Source organism: Pseudorasbora parva, chromosome 5, assembly GCF_024679245.1.
Source record: "Pseudorasbora parva isolate DD20220531a chromosome 5, ASM2467924v1, whole genome shotgun sequence".
Classification (NCBI taxonomy): domain Eukaryota; kingdom Metazoa; phylum Chordata; class Actinopteri; order Cypriniformes; family Gobionidae; genus Pseudorasbora; species Pseudorasbora parva.
Window position 1 is genome coordinate 9,547,828 of NC_090176.1, and position 18,299 is coordinate 9,566,126.

At 44.3% G+C, this 18,299-nt stretch overlaps 1 protein-coding gene across 1 annotated transcript; it reads right to left on the minus strand.

Moving 5' to 3' along the window:
- Positions 1-335: 335 nt before the first annotated feature.
- On the minus strand, positions 336-18,205 carry cybrd1 (cytochrome b reductase 1). Its single transcript, XM_067443197.1, has 4 exons — positions 17,702-18,205; positions 6,216-6,424; positions 1,349-1,503; positions 336-1,214 (listed from the first exon to the last, which is right to left on the minus strand). The coding sequence occupies exons 1-4, from the start codon at positions 17,886-17,888 to the stop codon at positions 953-955; spliced, it is 813 nt and encodes a 270-aa protein (XP_067299298.1). The 5' UTR covers positions 17,889-18,205; the 3' UTR covers positions 336-952.
- Positions 18,206-18,299: the final 94 nt, after the last annotated feature.

Sequence of the window (18,299 nt, forward strand, 5' to 3'; positions counted from 1 at the left end):
CAATATATTCACATCCAGTCTTTTCTAGAAGTTAACTCAACTTCCTGACTACAAACATGTCAAGTTTCAAAGCTCTCAGAGCTTGTGTGATTGATCTGCATTAGTTTATATGCCTTAACTCCCAAACGGACAGGCTATATTTTAGTCTCTTTTTGGTTTTGGGGTGTATAACAATATCTGTTAATTTAACAATCTTAGCAGTGAAATATTTTTAGCCAAGAATCCATTTCATAAATGGGAGACCTTAGAGAGGAGGAAAAACATTGTTGGGTTTGGTTCTACCTCCGGTAGGGGTATCTCAAAAATTTGGGGGCATTGTCACTAGCCTAATGGTACATGCATCTCTATGGGGTTTTTTTTATACACAGCAGAGATATTACAGCGGAGACAGATGTCAGTGTAAAATGCCCTTCAAAGACATCAGCAGATTTCAGCATTGGTCTGAAGCTCTACACTTTTAAAATGTTTGGGAAGATATTTTACTTTTGAGATCATATTAAAGGGATAGTTCACCCAAAAATGAAGACACTTGTGATCCTGGACAACAAAACCAGTCATAAGGGTCAATGTCTGGAAATTAAGATTTATACATCATCTGAAATGCCGAGACACAACTATTTAAAAAATCTGAAATGTGAGTGTGCAAAAAAGTCTAAATAATGAGAAAATCACCTTTAAAGCTGTCCAAATGAAGTCCTTAGCAACGCATATTAATAATAATAATAATAATAATAATACATTTGTATGTATTTACAGTAGAACATTGCAAAATATCTTCATGGAATATCATCTGTATTTAATATAGTCCATGCAACAAAAGTCAGTGGCAACCAAAACTTCTTTAAAATACATAATAAAGAAATACACACAGGATTGGAACAGCATGAGGGCGAGTCATTTTTTGGGTGAACTATACACTTTTAACTAAAATCCAAACTTGTTTCCGAACCCTTCATCCAGACTCCTCTGCTTTTCCGTTACGTCTGCGTGTCTCGAGGTCCATGTGGGTTCTTGTGCTCACGGCAGTGCCCGCTTTAATATCCTCTGGGCTTGTGCTGCTATTGCTCACAGTTTGTGTGATTTCTTCTTTTGGCCTCTTCCAAGAGGGACGGGTTGCGATCCAGAGAACAAGACCACCAAACGCAGCGACAAGCAGCCCAAGAACGTTCACTAAAATGGCTTCTGGAGGAGAGTCTTTATAAGCTGGGCTTTTCCTGGAAGACATTCCAAACAACACTTAGAAACACCACTACTAAATGCAAATTTGCTTCGTTTTTCAAACGAACGCACATGACACAATATGCATTAGCATTTGTATGGTTTGTGTTGTGTCTGAAGCTGTACTTACAGGCCAAAGATGAGTTTCTCTGTGAAGCCCATGAGAGCTGTGGCAATGACACTGGTGAAGATGAACAAGCCACTGTAGACGTGTACAGGCATTAGAGCTGCTCGCACATACACCGGAGTTGCAGGTATCAGATAGACGGCGATGCCCATAACTATCTAAATCATGAGAGAGAAGAACACATCACACTTCAGAGGGCTTTGACAACAAACATGTTGCAAAGATTAAATAAACTGTACATCTCAAATATTGATGCATCGCTATGTTATTAGTAAACAACTGAGTTTCTATAAAAAAAACATTTAAAGGGCTTTATGAAGAACAGGATCTTCTGTCCTTTTGAGATAAAAAAGTGTGTTGTGTTGGGCTCCCCAATTTGAAAACCCTGGTGTAGATTACAGTAATATTCATCAGATTAAGTTTTTTCCTGTAAATATTCTGAAATAATGTCTCTAAATGTTGTGAAATATTATTAGAATTTAAAATAACAGTTTTCTGTTTTAATAGACTTTAAAATGTAAATTTATTCCAGTGATGAAAGCTGAATTTTCAGCATTATTTCACTAGTACAACCCCAAATCAGAAAAAGTTGGGACAGTTTGGAAAACGCAAATAAAAAAAGAAAGTAGTGATTTCTAAATTTACTTTGACTTGTATTTCATTGCAGACAATATGAACAACAAAATATTTAATGTTTTGTCTGGTCAACTTCATGTCATTTATAAATATGCATCCTTTCCTGTCATTCAGACCTGCAACACATTTCAAAAAAGTTGGGACAGGAGCAATTTAGGGCTAGTAATGAGGTAAAAGGGTTAAATAATGATGTGATTTGAAACAGGTGATGTCAACAGGTGATTGAAATTATGATTTGGTACAAAAGTAGCATCCAAGAAAGATTTAATCCTTTAGGAGCAAAGATGGGCCGAGGATCGCCAGTTTGCCAACAAATACGTGACAAAATTATTGAAATGTTTAAAAACAATGTTCCTCAAAGAAAGATAGGAAGAGATTTGGATATTTAACATTCAACAGTGCATAACATAATTACAAGATTCAAGGAATCTGGAGGAATTTCAGTGCGTAAAGGACAAGGCCGCAAGCCTAAGCTGAACAACTGTGATCTCCGATCCCTCAGGCGGCACTGCATCAAGAATCGTCATTCATCTATAAGCGATATCAGCACATGGGCTCAGGACTACTTTGGCAAACCTTTCTCAAGTACCACAATACGTAGTTACATCCACAAATGCCAGTTAAAACTGTACTGTGCCAAAAGGAAGCCTTATGTTAACAGTGTCCAGAAGCGCCGTCGACTTCTCTGGGCTCGGAGGCATCTGGAATGGACCATCACACAGTGGAAATGTGTACTGTGGTCAGATGAATCAGTATTTCAGGTATTTTTTGGGAGGAATGGACGCCGTGTGCTCCGGACCAAAGAAGAAAAGGATCATCCAGACTGTTACCAGCAACAAGTCCAAAAGCCAGGGTCTGTCATGGTATGGGGTTGTGTTAGTGCCCTTGGCAAAGGTAACTTGCACTTCTGTGAAGGCACCATTAATGCTGAAAAGTACATAGAGATTTTGGAGCATAATATGCTGCCTTCAAGAAGATATATTTTCCAGGGACGTCCATGCATATTTCAACAAGACAATGCAAAACCACATTCTGCACACATTACTAAGTCCTGGCTGCGGAGGAAGAGGGTACGGGTACTTGACTGGCCTGCCTGCAGTCCCGACCTGTCTCCAATAGAGAATGTGTGGCACATTTTGAAGCGCAAAATGCGACAACGAAGACCCCGTACTGTTGCCCACCTTAAGACTTGTTTGCAGGAAGAATGGGACAAAATTACACCTGAAACACTTCATCACTTGGTGTCTTCAGTCCCTAAACGTCTTTTAAGTGTTGTGAAAAGGAATGGGAACATTACAAAGTGGTAAATGCTTTACTGTCCCAACTTTTTTTGAAATGTGTTGCAGGTCTGAATGACAGGAAAGGATGCATATTTACAAATGACATGAAGTTGACCAGACAAAACATGAAATATATTGTGTTCATATTGTCTGCAATGAAATACAAGTCAAAGTAATTTTAGAAATCACTTCTTTTTTATTTTATTTGCACATTCCATACTGTCCCAACTTTTTCTGATTTGGGGTTGTATATAGTGTCAAATGGTCCTTCAGAAATCATTCTGATATGAGGATTTGACACTCAGTATTATCAATATTGGAAACAGTTCTGTTGCTGAAGGTTTTTTTGGAACCTGTGATGCTTTTTTCACGATTCATCGATTAATTAAAACAGAAATATATTACATTTTAAAGTATTTTAAAATAGCAAATCATTATTTTAAATTGTAGTAATATTTCACAATATTAGATTTTTTTTAATCAAATAAATTACAGGCTTGATAAGTATAAGAGTTCCCACATTTTTGACCGGTACTGCACATGCATACATAATGCATCTAACATATAATCATAATGTAATGTAAAATAATGTTTTTTAAATAAAAAAATCTGTATAAATATCTTTATATATGAAACAACTGCCTTTTAAATGTCAGGCTTGGGGTCCCTCGCAGGAGGAGGATCATATTTAGGGATCTGTGGCATTTACAAGATTGAAAACCCCTGATCTTTGTTGATATGCAGTAGAGTGCGGATCGGGCTGCATTTTTCTGTCCGAGCCCGACCCGCGTCCGACAGAGCAGTAACCGAACCCAACCCGAGCCCGACAGGCATTCAAATATTTATGTCCGAGCCCGACCCGAGCCCGACAGTTAAAATCTATTTTTTCCCCTCATATACTAATGACACGCACGTTTGTTTGTGTGGAAATCCCGCTTTTATTAAGCAACTGTAAGGAAGGCATTCTGAAATGTTTACAGACGAGCGCATCAGCGCGCACACGGGGCATCAAACGTTACACAGAGCCCAATCAAATAGCCAACTGAAATTAAATGAACAAAGGTCTGCTAAAAATGGCCCAAGCTAACAGAACAAAACATTAACGTAACACAATTTAAATGCTTATTGAAATGAAAGTCATCTTACCGATTTTCTCAAACTGTGGTTCCTAAACTGCAACATGGGATCTATTTACATAATCTATCCATCAAAGTTTAGGCTAATCGAGGTTTTATGTAGAAAAAGGAGTGCATCAACTGCGGATGGCTTCAAGGCTGTCCTGCTGCCAGCAGCGCTGAAGTTGCGCTCACTGGAATGACAAGGATGCCGCGGGCAATATGCACGCACGTGTTGCGAGTTGTTGTCACGGCGACATAAACAAATTTCCGCATGCAGGAAGACGGATGTTAGGGTTATATAATGCATGTATTTTAATCACAAAAACAAACCATTGCATCAAGTTAAACAGGCCCATTGGCTACTTGCATAATAAGCAGTTTTAAATTTAAAAGGTTCAATGCCTTTTCGCGCTGACGTGACCGAGCCCGACCCGAACCCGAACGTCATTTCTAAATATCTGTCCGAACCCGGCCCGACCCGTCGGGTACCGTCGGAACCCGTCGGGCTCGGGTCGGGTATCCATCCTCTAATATGCAGGGGTCAGTTAATCATAACGGGTGTCATTTACATACTATTATTAAAGTCTCGAAGAAACTGTAGCAAAGCCAGCCTGTATTGTTTAATTTCACTAGCCAGAGAGAGGGTGGAAAATTTGTGCAAAAAAGTTTAAGTGTTTAAAATAAACTATTGACTGCTTTTGATGGAAGTGGACTGGGTGCGGCAAAGGTGTAGGATAATGATTAAAATTGCTATGTCTGAGTGGAATAATGCAATCTCCTCTTGATGCAGCTCTTTTAAGCTTAGTGCATCCTCCACAAGAACGACGACTTTTTTTTGTTTTCTCGAGGTGCCAAGAACAAGACCAAAGTTTGTTCTGGCAGGACATTCTAGCCTGGATGCCAGCCGAACTTAGCCCCGCCCACAAATGTTTTAGTTCGGGCAGTTCGGTCTGGCCTCGCTCCATAGAGGAGTAATTATCTCTGAACAGAAACTGTTCGGACCAATGAAATCATCAGGGTGGGCTTTAGACGATGACGGACAGATGATCAACAGTAACGTAATCATCACGTCATCAAAGGGGCTTGGGTTATATTTGTTCAAATCCTAAATGGAGAGCTTGTTTGTATCTGCATTTTCAGCGCACGTGCAGACAGGGTTGCCAAGTTTTACTATGGGCAACTACTAGCCCTAAACAATAGCTTCTCGGGGGGTTCTCCGGAAGAAATGTGAAATGTGTGTTATTTTGGCAAGGTTGCATAATAGTCGCTTCAACCCGCGGACATAGAAAACAACCAGAGGGAAAAAAAACGCGGACTTGGCAACACAGTGCAGTTGAGCTCTGTTGACGTCGCTTCGTTGCTCTGATTGGTTGTAGGTCTGTCCAATTGAGGTCTTTCCTGGTTCGGTTGAAACGCCCCAAATGGAGCAGTTTCAGACTCATATTCTGACTAGAATTGACCACGTCAGGCTAGGGACATTCCATACTTAACGAGAAAAGCAGGTGCCGATCATCTCAGTTTCTCTGCATTAACCCCGCCCACTTAACATTTCTGACCAATCACACAATAGTTCTCAGACACCCACAAGAAAAAAAGTTATGCTCAGATGACGTGTTGAGAACAAGCTGCGAGAACTCTCAAACCAGGACTGCAAGAACAAAATAACGTAATTTTGTTCTTGCAGCCTTGGGAGCGAGAACTTTTGTCTGTTTTTCGGAAGTATGTAACGGCCTTACACATTATACAGCCATTATACAGTTGTTCCAGTATTAATAAAACAGAACCAGAAGATGATGAAACAGAAAAAGGAAACAGTGTGTGCGTGTGAAACCATACCTGTGCTGGGTAAAGTATGACAGCAGCCAGGCCGATCCAGCTGTGCAGGCTGTACATATTGGGAATATCCTTCGCATTGTGGAAATCAAACACAGCCACCACAGAAATGACAGCTAAGATGAAGGCAAGGACATGCAACCCTGCGTGGATGAACTTCATCATCTGCTTGCTGCACCTCCAGGTCCATGGCAGCCTGTACACAACAATTGCTGAAGAAAGAAAAAGAGAAACAAGTGAGCTTTTGGTAATATTACTTTTTAATTAAGATAGTATAAAAGTGTAAAAAATTGAAATTATACCCAAAATCATGGGGGCATAGTTATAAATACAGTCCCTGATGTAGGTAGGCAGTTCAGCAGGTTTTGAGAATACTTTTTTGGCTACTGAAATACTTTACTGGCATTATTTCAAACGGTGTCCTAAAAGTCTAAATATTTGTGCTCCCTCTTTTTTATCACACACATAGCTATGGAAGCTTGTTTCCACCACAGAGTAAAACGCTAGTTACGTGTGTAACTGTGGCCACCAGAGGCGGTGCAAAGCACTAGTAGATTATCGCAGCGGCAGCCAGACAGGTTGAGAGAATATAACACCATATTCACTGACTAGCGTAGCCTAACATGGTCATACTCAATTCTGGTCAGAATATGAGTCTGAAACTGCTCCATTGGGCTGTGATTATGGGCCGTGTTTCAACCGAACCAGGAAAGACCTCAACTGGATAGACCTACAACCAATCAGAGCAATGGAACGACACATAACGTTAGTTGTCAAATGTCAACAGAACTTAACTGCACTGTTGCCAAGTCTGTTTTTTTTCCCCCACTGGTTGTTTTCCATGTCCGCGGGTTGAAGCGACCTCAATTATGTGATATATAAACCTGGGAATGCGAATTTTAGCAGGCAACCTTGCCAAAATAAAAACATTTTACCCCCAAACGCCTTTTTTTTCCTCCAGAGAACCCCCAGAGAATCTATTGTTTAGGGCTAGTAGTTGCCCATAGTAAAACTTGGCAACCCTGTCTGCACGAGCGCTGGAATAAACGTTCTTAGCCGGTGTTGTAAAAACAATAATTTAAGGATGCACAGAGTACTTACCCAACATGATCTTCCTTTCTGAGAGAAATAGTGAAGGTGAATGCATATAAGAACAAGCTCTCCATGTTATCCTCACTAATGGATGACACTTAAGTCCTGCTTTGAAACAATCGTCATTGCGAAAATCACTATATAAATAAAGTTTACTTGACTTGATGCATATCAACAACTAGTCCGTCCGCTTTAAACTGAAGCCAAACCCGGCCCGTACCGGAGATCATTTAGCCAAACCCGACCATTACATTTATGTATTAAGCACGAACCCGACCCAAACCTGAGGTCCGTTTCATGATTGCTTGCAATGGTAAACAAATACATGTCCAAACACAGGCACAGCGGCCCTATCAGCACAACAGTAAGAGAAAAAGCACAGACTTACTAATTATCTAACTTTGCTGAGGTCGAACAGGTGTAACAGTCACAAAATTCTCTGGACCTCAAACTTTAAACTTCAAAATTTCACGCAGTGTTGCTAAAGTATTTACACAAATATATTCGTCTCAGTACGAGCTATGAAGGAAGAGAGCGGCATCCACAGCTGATGGTTTAATTTTGACTTTGCGGTTCAGCCATTCAAGACGCTGCTGACGAATGATGGCCTGATGAGGACTGACTGACGCCACAGATCTGCAGTGGCACTTTTGCCTCTCGTGCTACAAAACAATCAGGTTAAGTGTGGGTACTGGTCACCCCAAGAGTTCACTCTGGGCCTGGTAGAATGGGCGAAAAATTTCAGCAGGAACTCCCAAGACATCAGGAGATATTTAGTCAATTTTTCGGCTTTCCCTGTGGCTTTCAATTTCTTCTCAAAGCTCAGCATAAACTGCTTAATTGAATCCAAGGTAAGGAACACTGTGCTAAACCTGGTGTCCGTCATTTGCCTGACAGTTGTTGATAACTGACTTATTATATTCATTTGCTTAACATATCTCAAAAGTGCCTTTGTTGCCAGTAAAGTCTGTCTGACCTCTTGTAATTTGGCAAAATCAAGCATGTTCACTGTTGTAAGGACTCCGCTTCGAAGCAAAAAATCAAGTGTGATGTAGTGGCAAGTAATTGTTTAGAAACTGATCTTGCAATAATCGTCAGTGTCAGAGGTCATCCCAACACTAACATCATGATTTCCGATATTTCTTTGACCACCACATTGACATGGCCCACCCTGAGGTTGACAGTGAAATGCCAGCAGCCATATCACCCTGTAGCCCAAGATTGGTTTCCCACTGAAGCTAAGCAGGGCTGAACCTGGCCAGTACCTGGATGGGAGACCAACTGGGAATACTAGGTTGCTGCTGGTAGAGGTGTTAGTGAGGCCAGCAGGGGGTGCTCACCCTGTGGTCTGTGTGGGTCCTAACACCCCAGTATAGTGATGGGGACACTATACTGTCAAAGAGCACCGTCTTTCGGATGAGACGTTAAACCGAGGTCCTGACTCTCTGTGGTCATTAAAAATCCCAGGATGTCCTTCGATAAAGAGTAGGGGTGTAACCCTGGCATCCTGGCCAAAATTTGCCCATTGGCCCCTGTCCATCATGGCCTCCTAATAATCCCCTTATCCTGATTGGCTTCATCATTCGGTCTCCTCTCCACCATAAGCTGGTGTGTGGTGAGCGTTCTGGCGCAATATGGCTGCCGTCGCATCATCCAAGTGGATGCTGCACATTGGTGATGGTTGAGGAGATTCCCCCTTCTATGTAAAGCGCTTTGAGTGCCTAGAAAAGTTCTATATAAATGTAATGAATTATTATTATTATTATTTGAAATGGCTGACAACTTACAGTCCCTAGCATCCTAAAAGAAGGTGCCCCTGTGGTCTAAGTTAGCTGTCTCATGGCTTTTTACAGTTTCATTCTTTTCTCTAATATCTCAGAGATATTGGGCCCAAAAAGATGTCCCGGTACAATTGGTAGGAGACTCAGGGTCTGTTTACAATCTTCAGGTAATCATGCCTGACATACCTGACGCCAGGCTGTTAGGAAGGTCGTTGATAGTATCCCAAGCTCACGAGTCACATAACCCATAGCCAATAGAGCAGTTTGTCGGAACTGGGAGTCCTACTGTAGTATTACAGGCAAGAAGCAGCTCTCAGATGTTATTCTCTGCTTGAGCTATAAAAGCTACTGACTCATATGCCTTCTTCAAAAATGTGTCAGTATGTCCACATTGTTTGCTTGGGCAGAGTACATTGCCTCTTAATGCTTCATCAGGAGATGCCACCAAAGCTGCTACTTGCTGTTCGATCTCAGGTAACCGCCCTACTCCAGTGGGATCAGCCTCGGCCATTGAAGCTACGGTCTGAAGCTATTGAGTACAGGCTGTCTTTCACCTCCTTCTAGGCACACTGGAACCTGTAAGTCCACTGGAAAATTGTTACAAAGTCCTTACACAGTGGCATCGTCGTAAACACATTTGGATCATTCAGAAGCCTGTCACATTGGTTTGAATAGGCTTAACCAGTGATTCATCAAGGCCCAAAAATGCCACCGCCATCTGTAGAACTGACAATGTGTCATCCGGAGAGGATGGCCCCACTCCCGATGAATAAACAGACCCGCCGCTCGAACCGCCTGCAGCAGACAGGCTGGAGAAAACATCTTAAGGGGGGCTTGCATGGCAGGCTCAACCAATTCTTCACTATGGAAATGCGAATTTGATGCACTCGTAGAAAGGGCATCCAAATCGACAGTATGCGGAAGTTGAAAATCTCGCTGAAAATCTCATCCACTGGTGTGTTTTCAGTAGGCACGGCTGATACCGTCATTTCCTTCATACCATAATTTCTTCAGCCACAGTCTTCAATAGCAAATGCTCGGTTTTTTCCAATCTTCTACCCCTGAAAGTGCACTGGAACAGCAGTGAAACCCATGACTTCCCACCCGTGAACTCGTACTAGATCGATGTACGATGTGTTACGCGCTCTGACGTCACATAGCTCGCGAAACAACAACGGCAGACCCTTCGGATGCGGTGTTTATGAAAGTTTTACATTAAAAAACAAATTGTTTATTAAAATAAGGTATTTCTCAAACGTTATTTATCCACAAATGCTATGCATCAGCAGCAGCTTTTCTAGTGTTAGCTAGTTTTCAATCCCTTGAGTGCAAGAATAAATTAATACCAAATACATGTCCAAATATAAAAATAACATAAAATAAAAGGTATAACAGCTTCTCTTGCCTCATGCGCTGTTTTGTCTCCTCCGTTTCCCTATAATAAGCTAAGAGTATACGCATCTTCGGCGATAGAAATGTAACTGAGCATAAGCCCAGTAAGGATCCACCTTGCTAGGTTTACTTCCTGAGCGCAAGAAATTGTGGTAGCTAGAAGTTTGGCTTGACTTTGCCTGGAACGCTACAAAGTCGTGAGTCGACTCGAGGTTTGAAGTTATAACTTTAGGGCTCAAAAACATGCCAAGAACGCAGCATTATTTAACACCGCCTATGGTGGTCAGGAGAAATGAAACAGAACAATTTAAAAGATAGGGTAGTGTGGAGTAAAACGCCCCTTACAGTTTTTCCAAAAATAACCACTTAATAAAGTCACGATACATTTTTGTTGTTGCTATGGACTAAGTTGACAAGAGTAATTTAGAATTATTCACAGTGAAGCTTGCCCTGGCGGCCTGAGAGAAAACGTTTTTACGGTAATTGATCTCATTTTCAGCAGAAAATTAAAGCATTTAAAGCGTGTTGTTTTGCAAAACATCACAGTTATAAATTATATGAGAACATTAGGCAGTAGTTATGGAGTACCTGTGGTTATTTAAGGAAAATATATTTATATTTTTAGAATTACCTTTTTTTCAAACCTGTTGGGTAAAACGCCCCCAGGGGGCAGCACTTCCCCTATCATAATTATTATGGTCTGAACATAACATCTTTTGTTTTTTCTATCAAATGTAATCTAGGGTTCAATACACATATTTTGTCTACCTCAAAATTACCACAACTTAGCATTAGCTAACCATTTAGCATCAGCCAACAATATTTTTAAATAGGCTGGTTTTCAGCATGGTTAATTCCTACTACTGTTGTCTTATCTTTTTCATTTTTAAACTAAAATGCTTGTAATCTGATGTTGCTCTAAATGTATAAAGCAAATTGTTCTCGTTTTTTCAGAATAGGGCCAATTTACCCCACCTTTATATGTATTTTTTTTCTCAGAATTGGGAGATAAACTCGCAGAAAAAAAAAATCGCAAATAGGGTAACGTTAGAATGCCCCCATTGTGGAAAAAAACAAAACAACAAACAAAAAAAAGTTTAGAAAGTCGCAATTTATCTTCTGAATTGTTTTATTCAGTGGCGGAAACAACATGTTGCAAACTTTGTCGAAATCTGAAAGATACATTACGATCGTCCGTACCAATAATTCTCTAAAGAAAAAATAAACAAGTAACGTACTCGGTTACTTTCGTAACCTCGGTTCCCTGAGAGAGAGGAACGAGTATTACGTATGGGAAAAACTCCTTTTCTCGAGAATGTGAAGCAAAACTTTTAATAAAGGTATCTATGTAAAGCGCAGTGAGCTGCACGGCCATAGCCCAGCGCGAGGAGCGCTCTGATTGGCCGGGCTGCGGCAACTGCAGGAACCTATGGTGAGGCGGCTGAGAGGAACGAACCAATGGGGGGCGTTCCAGAAGCCCGCCGAAAAAGGTGCTTATATTTGCATACAGGAGGCTATATAAGACCCTAATTCGCCATAGGTGTCAGGTTTTAAGATCGACTGAAGCGATACCTGAGAAGCATAAACACGGCACGGAACGTAATACTCGTTCCTCTCTCTCAGGGAACCGAGGTTACGAAAGTAACCGAGTACGTTCCCTTTCGAGAGAGGTTCCTCGTATTACGTATGGGAACACAATGTAAAGCGCCGTGTGTGCTGACTGACCCAGTATACCCAAAGCACATGTTATAAACCCCCGAGACACCGACAGAGGCGGCTTATAAGGGGAATGAAGAACCGGAAGAGTCGGTTCGTTTGAACAGCTGATCGGACATAGTCGGATCTTATGATGAATGAATAGTGCTTAAGGACTAATGTGTACAGGCCAAAATGTAAGGCAATCTGTTTGCCAGGGTCAAGATAGAGCCTAGATGGAGAGAAGCCCTGCTTGTAGAGCTGGAACCTCCAACTTGTAGAATCTGATAAAAGTGGACGGAGAGGCCCAGCCTGCCGCCGCACAGATATCTTCCAAAGAAATGTCACACGACCAAGCCCAAGATGAGGCCATGCCTCTAGAGGAGTGGGCTTAAATGCCTGTAGGACAGGTTAGGTCCTGGACCTATATGCTAGTGGGACTGCATCCACTATCCAGTGTGAGAGACTGTTTCATGACAGCACAAACTTTAGTGCGGCCACCGAAGCAATGAAGAGCTGATCCGACTGCCTGAAGGGGGCGGAGCGCTCTAGATACAATCTCAATGCTCTGACTGAGCAGAATATGTTTGCGTCTTATTCTCTCTGAGACGCGGGTTAAGCAGTGCAAAGAGCTGCATACTGAAGGGGTTGATAGCACTTTCAGCATAAAACCATGCCTCGGTTTGAGCACAACCTTGAAGTTGCTGGACCCAAACTCAAGACAGGAAGGGCTCACGGAGAGTGCAGGTAAGCCACCCACTCGGTTAACCGAGGCCACAGCCAGCAGAAAAACGGTTTTGAGTGATATGTGCTTCAAGCTCGTGTTCTGAAGTGGTTAGGAGGGGGAACCCTTCACGGCCTCCAAAACCATGGCGAGGTCCCAAATAGGGACCGAGGTAGGGGCAAGGCGGGCTGAATCTCCTGGCCCCTTTAAGAAAACACACAATAAGATCACTTTTCCCTAGTGAATGTGCCGCGATAGGAGCGTGGCTAGCTGCTATGGCGGAGACACACACCCCGAGTATGGAGGGGGGACGACCCGCATCCATTAGCTCTTGGAGAAAGCGAGCGGTTCCGCCAGTTCGCATGAGTGTGCGTCGATGTTTCGCGTAGCACATTGGTTAGAAAACCACTGACCACTTCAAGCAGAGCTGCCAGATAGCAGGGGCTCTAGCTTCCGAAATAGTGTTCATAACTTGTCAGAGAGGTTCCCGGATACCGTTGATGGGCCATACGTGGAGGGCCCACAGCTCGGGATTGGGATGCCAGACCTTCCCTTTCATTGGCAGAATAGGCATGGGGCTGTGTCTGACAGCTGAAACAGTATGGAGAACCATGTGCGGTTCTTCCAAAGTGGGGCTATTAAAAAGCACAGGCTGCAGCTGGATCGCGATCGGAGGGAACATATAGAGGGAGTCTGGGCCAACATGGGCCAGGGCATCCCTGCGTTTGCAGAAAAAATATTGGGCAGCGTGTGCTGTGCAAGCTGAATTGTTTGCGGGTAAAGGGACCATCCCCCTGGGGACATGGGTCCTCTGGATAACATGTCCGGACCCTGATTCAGAATACCTGGCACGTAAGCCGCCCTTAGGGAGCTCAGATTGTGCTCTGCCCATAAAAGGAGATGCTTAGCCATGCAGTGAACAGAGTCTGATCTCGGCTGCCCTAGCGATTTTATGTACATTATCAAGACGTGGTGGTTCTTATGCCGTAAGTCTTGAGTCTATGACAATGACTGTACTGATAAGCCTGCCCCTCGAAGGCGAATCTCAAGAATGGCCTGTAGTGGGGGTGGGGGGTTATCGTAACGTGAAGTATGCGTTTTTCAGATCTATTGAGAAAACCCAATCCCCGGGGCGAATGTGCGCGAGGATTTGTTTCACCGTCAGCACCTTGAAACGAGCGTGTCATAAGTGCTTTGTTCAGATGCCTGGAAAATGGGCCTGAGACCGCCACCCATTTTCGGCATGAGGAATTAGCGACAGTAAAAACCTGACTCGCTAGCGTCGGGTGTACTGTTTTCGCCGCTCTCTCCTTTAACAGTCTCAATGCCTCAGCGAGAAGCACGTGACTGACACTGCTTCTTACAGAGGGCTCGACCACGGCTTGAATCGCGGGGTCTGCGAGCAAAACTGTAGCGAGAACCTCGTTTTATATGTTCAACACCCAATATTATATACCAGGAATGGCCTGCCAGGCCTGGGCTCGTAAAGCCAGGGGTTGAATTAGATTCGGGGGCTGGCCGCTTAGTAATAGGGGCCTGTTAGCCGGGTTGCTTGTGCTGTAACACTGCTTTTAACACTGTGGGGATAGTGTTAGTTTTGGCGGTGCAGGCTTTGCAGTGGGCGCACGCCTCACATTTATATTGTGTGTGCGAGAGTGAACTTTGTGAAAAGTGCTTGGGTGCAGGAGTGCAGACTGTAAAGTGGGCACATTTCCTACATAGAAAGCTCTTTTGTGTGTAGTGTAAACAATGTGCAGTGGCGCACAACCTACGTAGAATACCCACGGTGCAAACCAGTGAGCAAATCCACAGGGGTAAACGCACACAGCATTAGTGTGCAGACGAGCGTGTTTAACACAGGCTAGTTGACTGCAATATTTCATCTCCAGTCACTAACTTAAGGGAACTGGGAGAATGTAAGGAAGTGCGGGTGGTATGTGAGCCATTCCACAATGCCGTTATGCTCTAGTCTAGACTGAAAGCGCGCATGCAGACAAGCGTGTTTGACCACAGGCTAGTTGACTGCAATAAGGCTAGTTGACTTTATATGGTGTAATCCGGCCGCGGCGGGATTTATTTGTGATTTTGTGAGGCTGAATTAACAGTGCTTATGTAGGGGTGCACACTGTGTAGTGGACACTTTGTCTACAGTGTAAAAACCTTTCCAGCCGCCTGAATAAAGGGGACTGGAAGTGATAGAGTGAAAAAAGGGCTTAGCTTGGCAGCCATTTTCCGACGCCCTTATGCTCTGACAGTGAGCGCGTGCTATGACGTAAGCCGCGCTCTAGTCAGCAACGCGCTGTGGAAGGGGCGCGCGCTATCATGACAAGGCAGCCATTACAACTTCCTTGGCAGTAAGCGCGCGCTGCAGCGACATTGTTCTTGACATACCCAACAGCCCGAGCTCGCTCGTCTAACTTACTCTAGTATTCTCTGTCCGCAGCGCTTCAGCACGGCGGCGGTAGAATGAGCACGGCGAGAGCTTCGGCTCGAGTTAGTTTATTCACTCTAGTATTCTCTGTCCGCGGCGATAGAGCGACAGGACGAGAGAATTGGAAGCGTGAGGTAAAACTCTGTCCGCGGCGCTTCTAGCACGGCGAGAGCTTCGGCTCGAGTTTGTTTATTCACTCTATTATTCTCTGTCCGCGGCGATAGAGCGACAGGACGAGAGAATTGGAAGCGTGAGGTAAAACTCTGTCCGCGGCGCTTCTAGCACGGCGAGAGCTTCAGCTCGAGTTTGTTTATTCACTCTATTATTCTCTGTCCGCGGCGATAGAGCGACAGGACGAGAGAATTGGAAGCGTGAGGTAAAACTCTGTCCGCGGCGCTTCTAGGACGGCGAGAGCTTCGGCTCGAGTTTGTTTATTCACTCTATTATTCTCTGTCCGCGGCGATAGAGCGACAGGACGAGAGAATTGGAAGCGTGAGGTAAAACTCTGTCCGCGGCGCTTCTAGCACGGCGAGAGCTTCGGCTCGAGTTTGTTTATTCACTCTAGTATTCTCTGTCCGCGGCGATAGAGCGACAGGACGAGAGAATTGGAAGCGTGAGGTAAAACTCTGTCCGCGGCGCTTCTAGCACGGCGAGAGCTTCGGCTCGAGTTTGTTTATTCACTCTAGTATTCTCTGTCCGCGGCGATAGAGCGACAGGACGAGAGAATTGGAAGCGTGAGGTAAAACTCTGTCCGCGGCGCTTCTAGCACGGCGAGAGCTTCGGCTCGAGTTTGTTTATTCACTCTATTATTCTCTGTCCGCGGCGATAGAGCGACAGGACGAGAGAATTGGAAGCGTGAGGTAAAACTCTGTCCGCGGCGCTTCTAGCACGGCGAGAGCTTCGGCTCGAGTTTGTTTATTCACTCTATTATTCTCTGTCCGCGGCGATAGAGCGACAGGACGAGAGAATTGGAAGCGTGAGGTAAAACTCTGTCCGCGGCGCTTCTAGGACGGCGAGAGCTTCGGCTCGAGTTTGTTTATTCACTTTATTATTCTCTGTCCGCGGCGATAGAGCGACAGGACGAGAGAATTGGAAGCGTGAGGTAAAACTCTGTCCGCGGCGCTTCTAGCACGGCGAGAGCTTCGGTTCGAGTTTGTTTATTCACTCTAGTATTCTCTGTCCGCGGCGATAGAGCGACAGGACGAGAGAATTGGAAGCGTGAGGTAAAACTCTGTCCGCGGCGCTTCTAGCACGGCGAGAGCTTCGGCTCGAGTTTGTTTATTCACTCTAGTATTCTCTGTCCGCGGCGATAGAGCGACAGGACGAGAGAATTGGAAGCGTGAGGTAAAACTCTGTCCGAGGAAAAACTCCGTCTGTCCGCGGCGCCTCCTCAGCGCGACGGTATAGTGACGAGAGCTTCGGCTCGAGTTCGCCTATTCACTCTAGTATTCTCTGTCCGCGGCTGTAGCGCGACGGAATGAGAGAAGAGTGGGAACAACTCTGTGGCAGCGGCGGAAGAAGAGCCGCGGCGGCGGCAGAGTGAAGAGAGCTTCGGCTTGAGTGTGCTCATGTCCTCTAACATTCTCTCTTTCCGCGGCGCTATTCAGCGCGACGGGACGAGAGCAGAGGGAGAGTGAGAAGAGCTCCGTCTTTCCGCGGCGCTTAACGACGCGGCGGAACGAGAGAGTCCTCGAGTAGAACAAGCCTGTAAGCTCTAGAAGTGGCGTTGCAGCGGCAACACAAACACATATAACACTCAACATAGACACAGTTTAAAGGATATATAACGCCGGATGGCGTAGCTGGAACGGCAGAGAAGGCGGAGAGGGAGTCCGTCGTCCTCAGCTGCAGGTTCCGCTGGTGCCTTTTCAACGGCGGTGCTTCTTCCGGAGACCAGCGAAGGTATCGCTGAAGGAGATAAAATCTGACACCTATGGCGAATTAGGGTCTTATATAGCCTCCTGTATGCAAATATAAGCACCTTTTTCGGCGGGCTTCTGGAACGCCCCCCATTGGTTCGTTCCTCTCAGCCGCCTCACCATAGGTTCCTGCAGTTGCCGCAGCCCGGCCAATCAGAGCGCTCCTCGCGCTGGGCTATGGCCGTGCAGCTCACTGCGCTTTACATAGATACCTTTATTAAAAGTTTTGCTTCACATTCTCGAGAAAAGGAGTTTTTCCCATACGTAATACGAGGAACCTCTCTCGAAAGGGAACAGAAGTTTTAGATAACGAAAATGGCTTCTTTGTTTATTTCTGTGAGTTAACGCTGTATATGACTAACTTATATTAGTGTTGTTACTTTAAATCGTGATTAAAGACTCAGGAATGTGAACCTCTGGTTGCTGAATGAAATGCAAACATACAAACTCCTTACCAATTCCCTGAAGAAAAATAAACCCGATCACCATTAACAACGGGTGCCAGTTAAACTCAGCCGCTCCTCCGTCCCATCCGAGCCCTTTTTGGTAATGTAAAACCCACGTTAAAACCAACGCAATCGACATAAAACCGACCGCCAACGCCAGAACGAAGAAAATAAGAAACTGCTTGTAGTTCTCCATCCTCGCAGTCTGAAGTGAACTGAAGTACAGTCAGCAGAGCAACGGCACGAGACGCGTCGGACGGGGGCTGGGTCACTTCTGACTTCTCACTCAAACAAGAGGGTGTCTCAAATCATAGGAAGCTTCCTATCTGGACAGTATTTCCAAAATACTGCTTCGGGGTGTGCCTGTGATATCCAAAAAACTGTCTAGGAAGGAAGCTCACTGGTATCCAAAAAAAAGACTTTAGCCTCAAGTATGATCCATAACCAAAATGACTGATGCTGCAAGATGCTGTCTATGTAGGCAGCGTATTAGTACTGGAACACAGACTGAGGATTTTTTTTTTTAACGACAACACAATTTTGTAACTTGCCACATTAAAGTGTTACGCAACTGGTTTCACAATGATGACAAGAGAGTATATATATA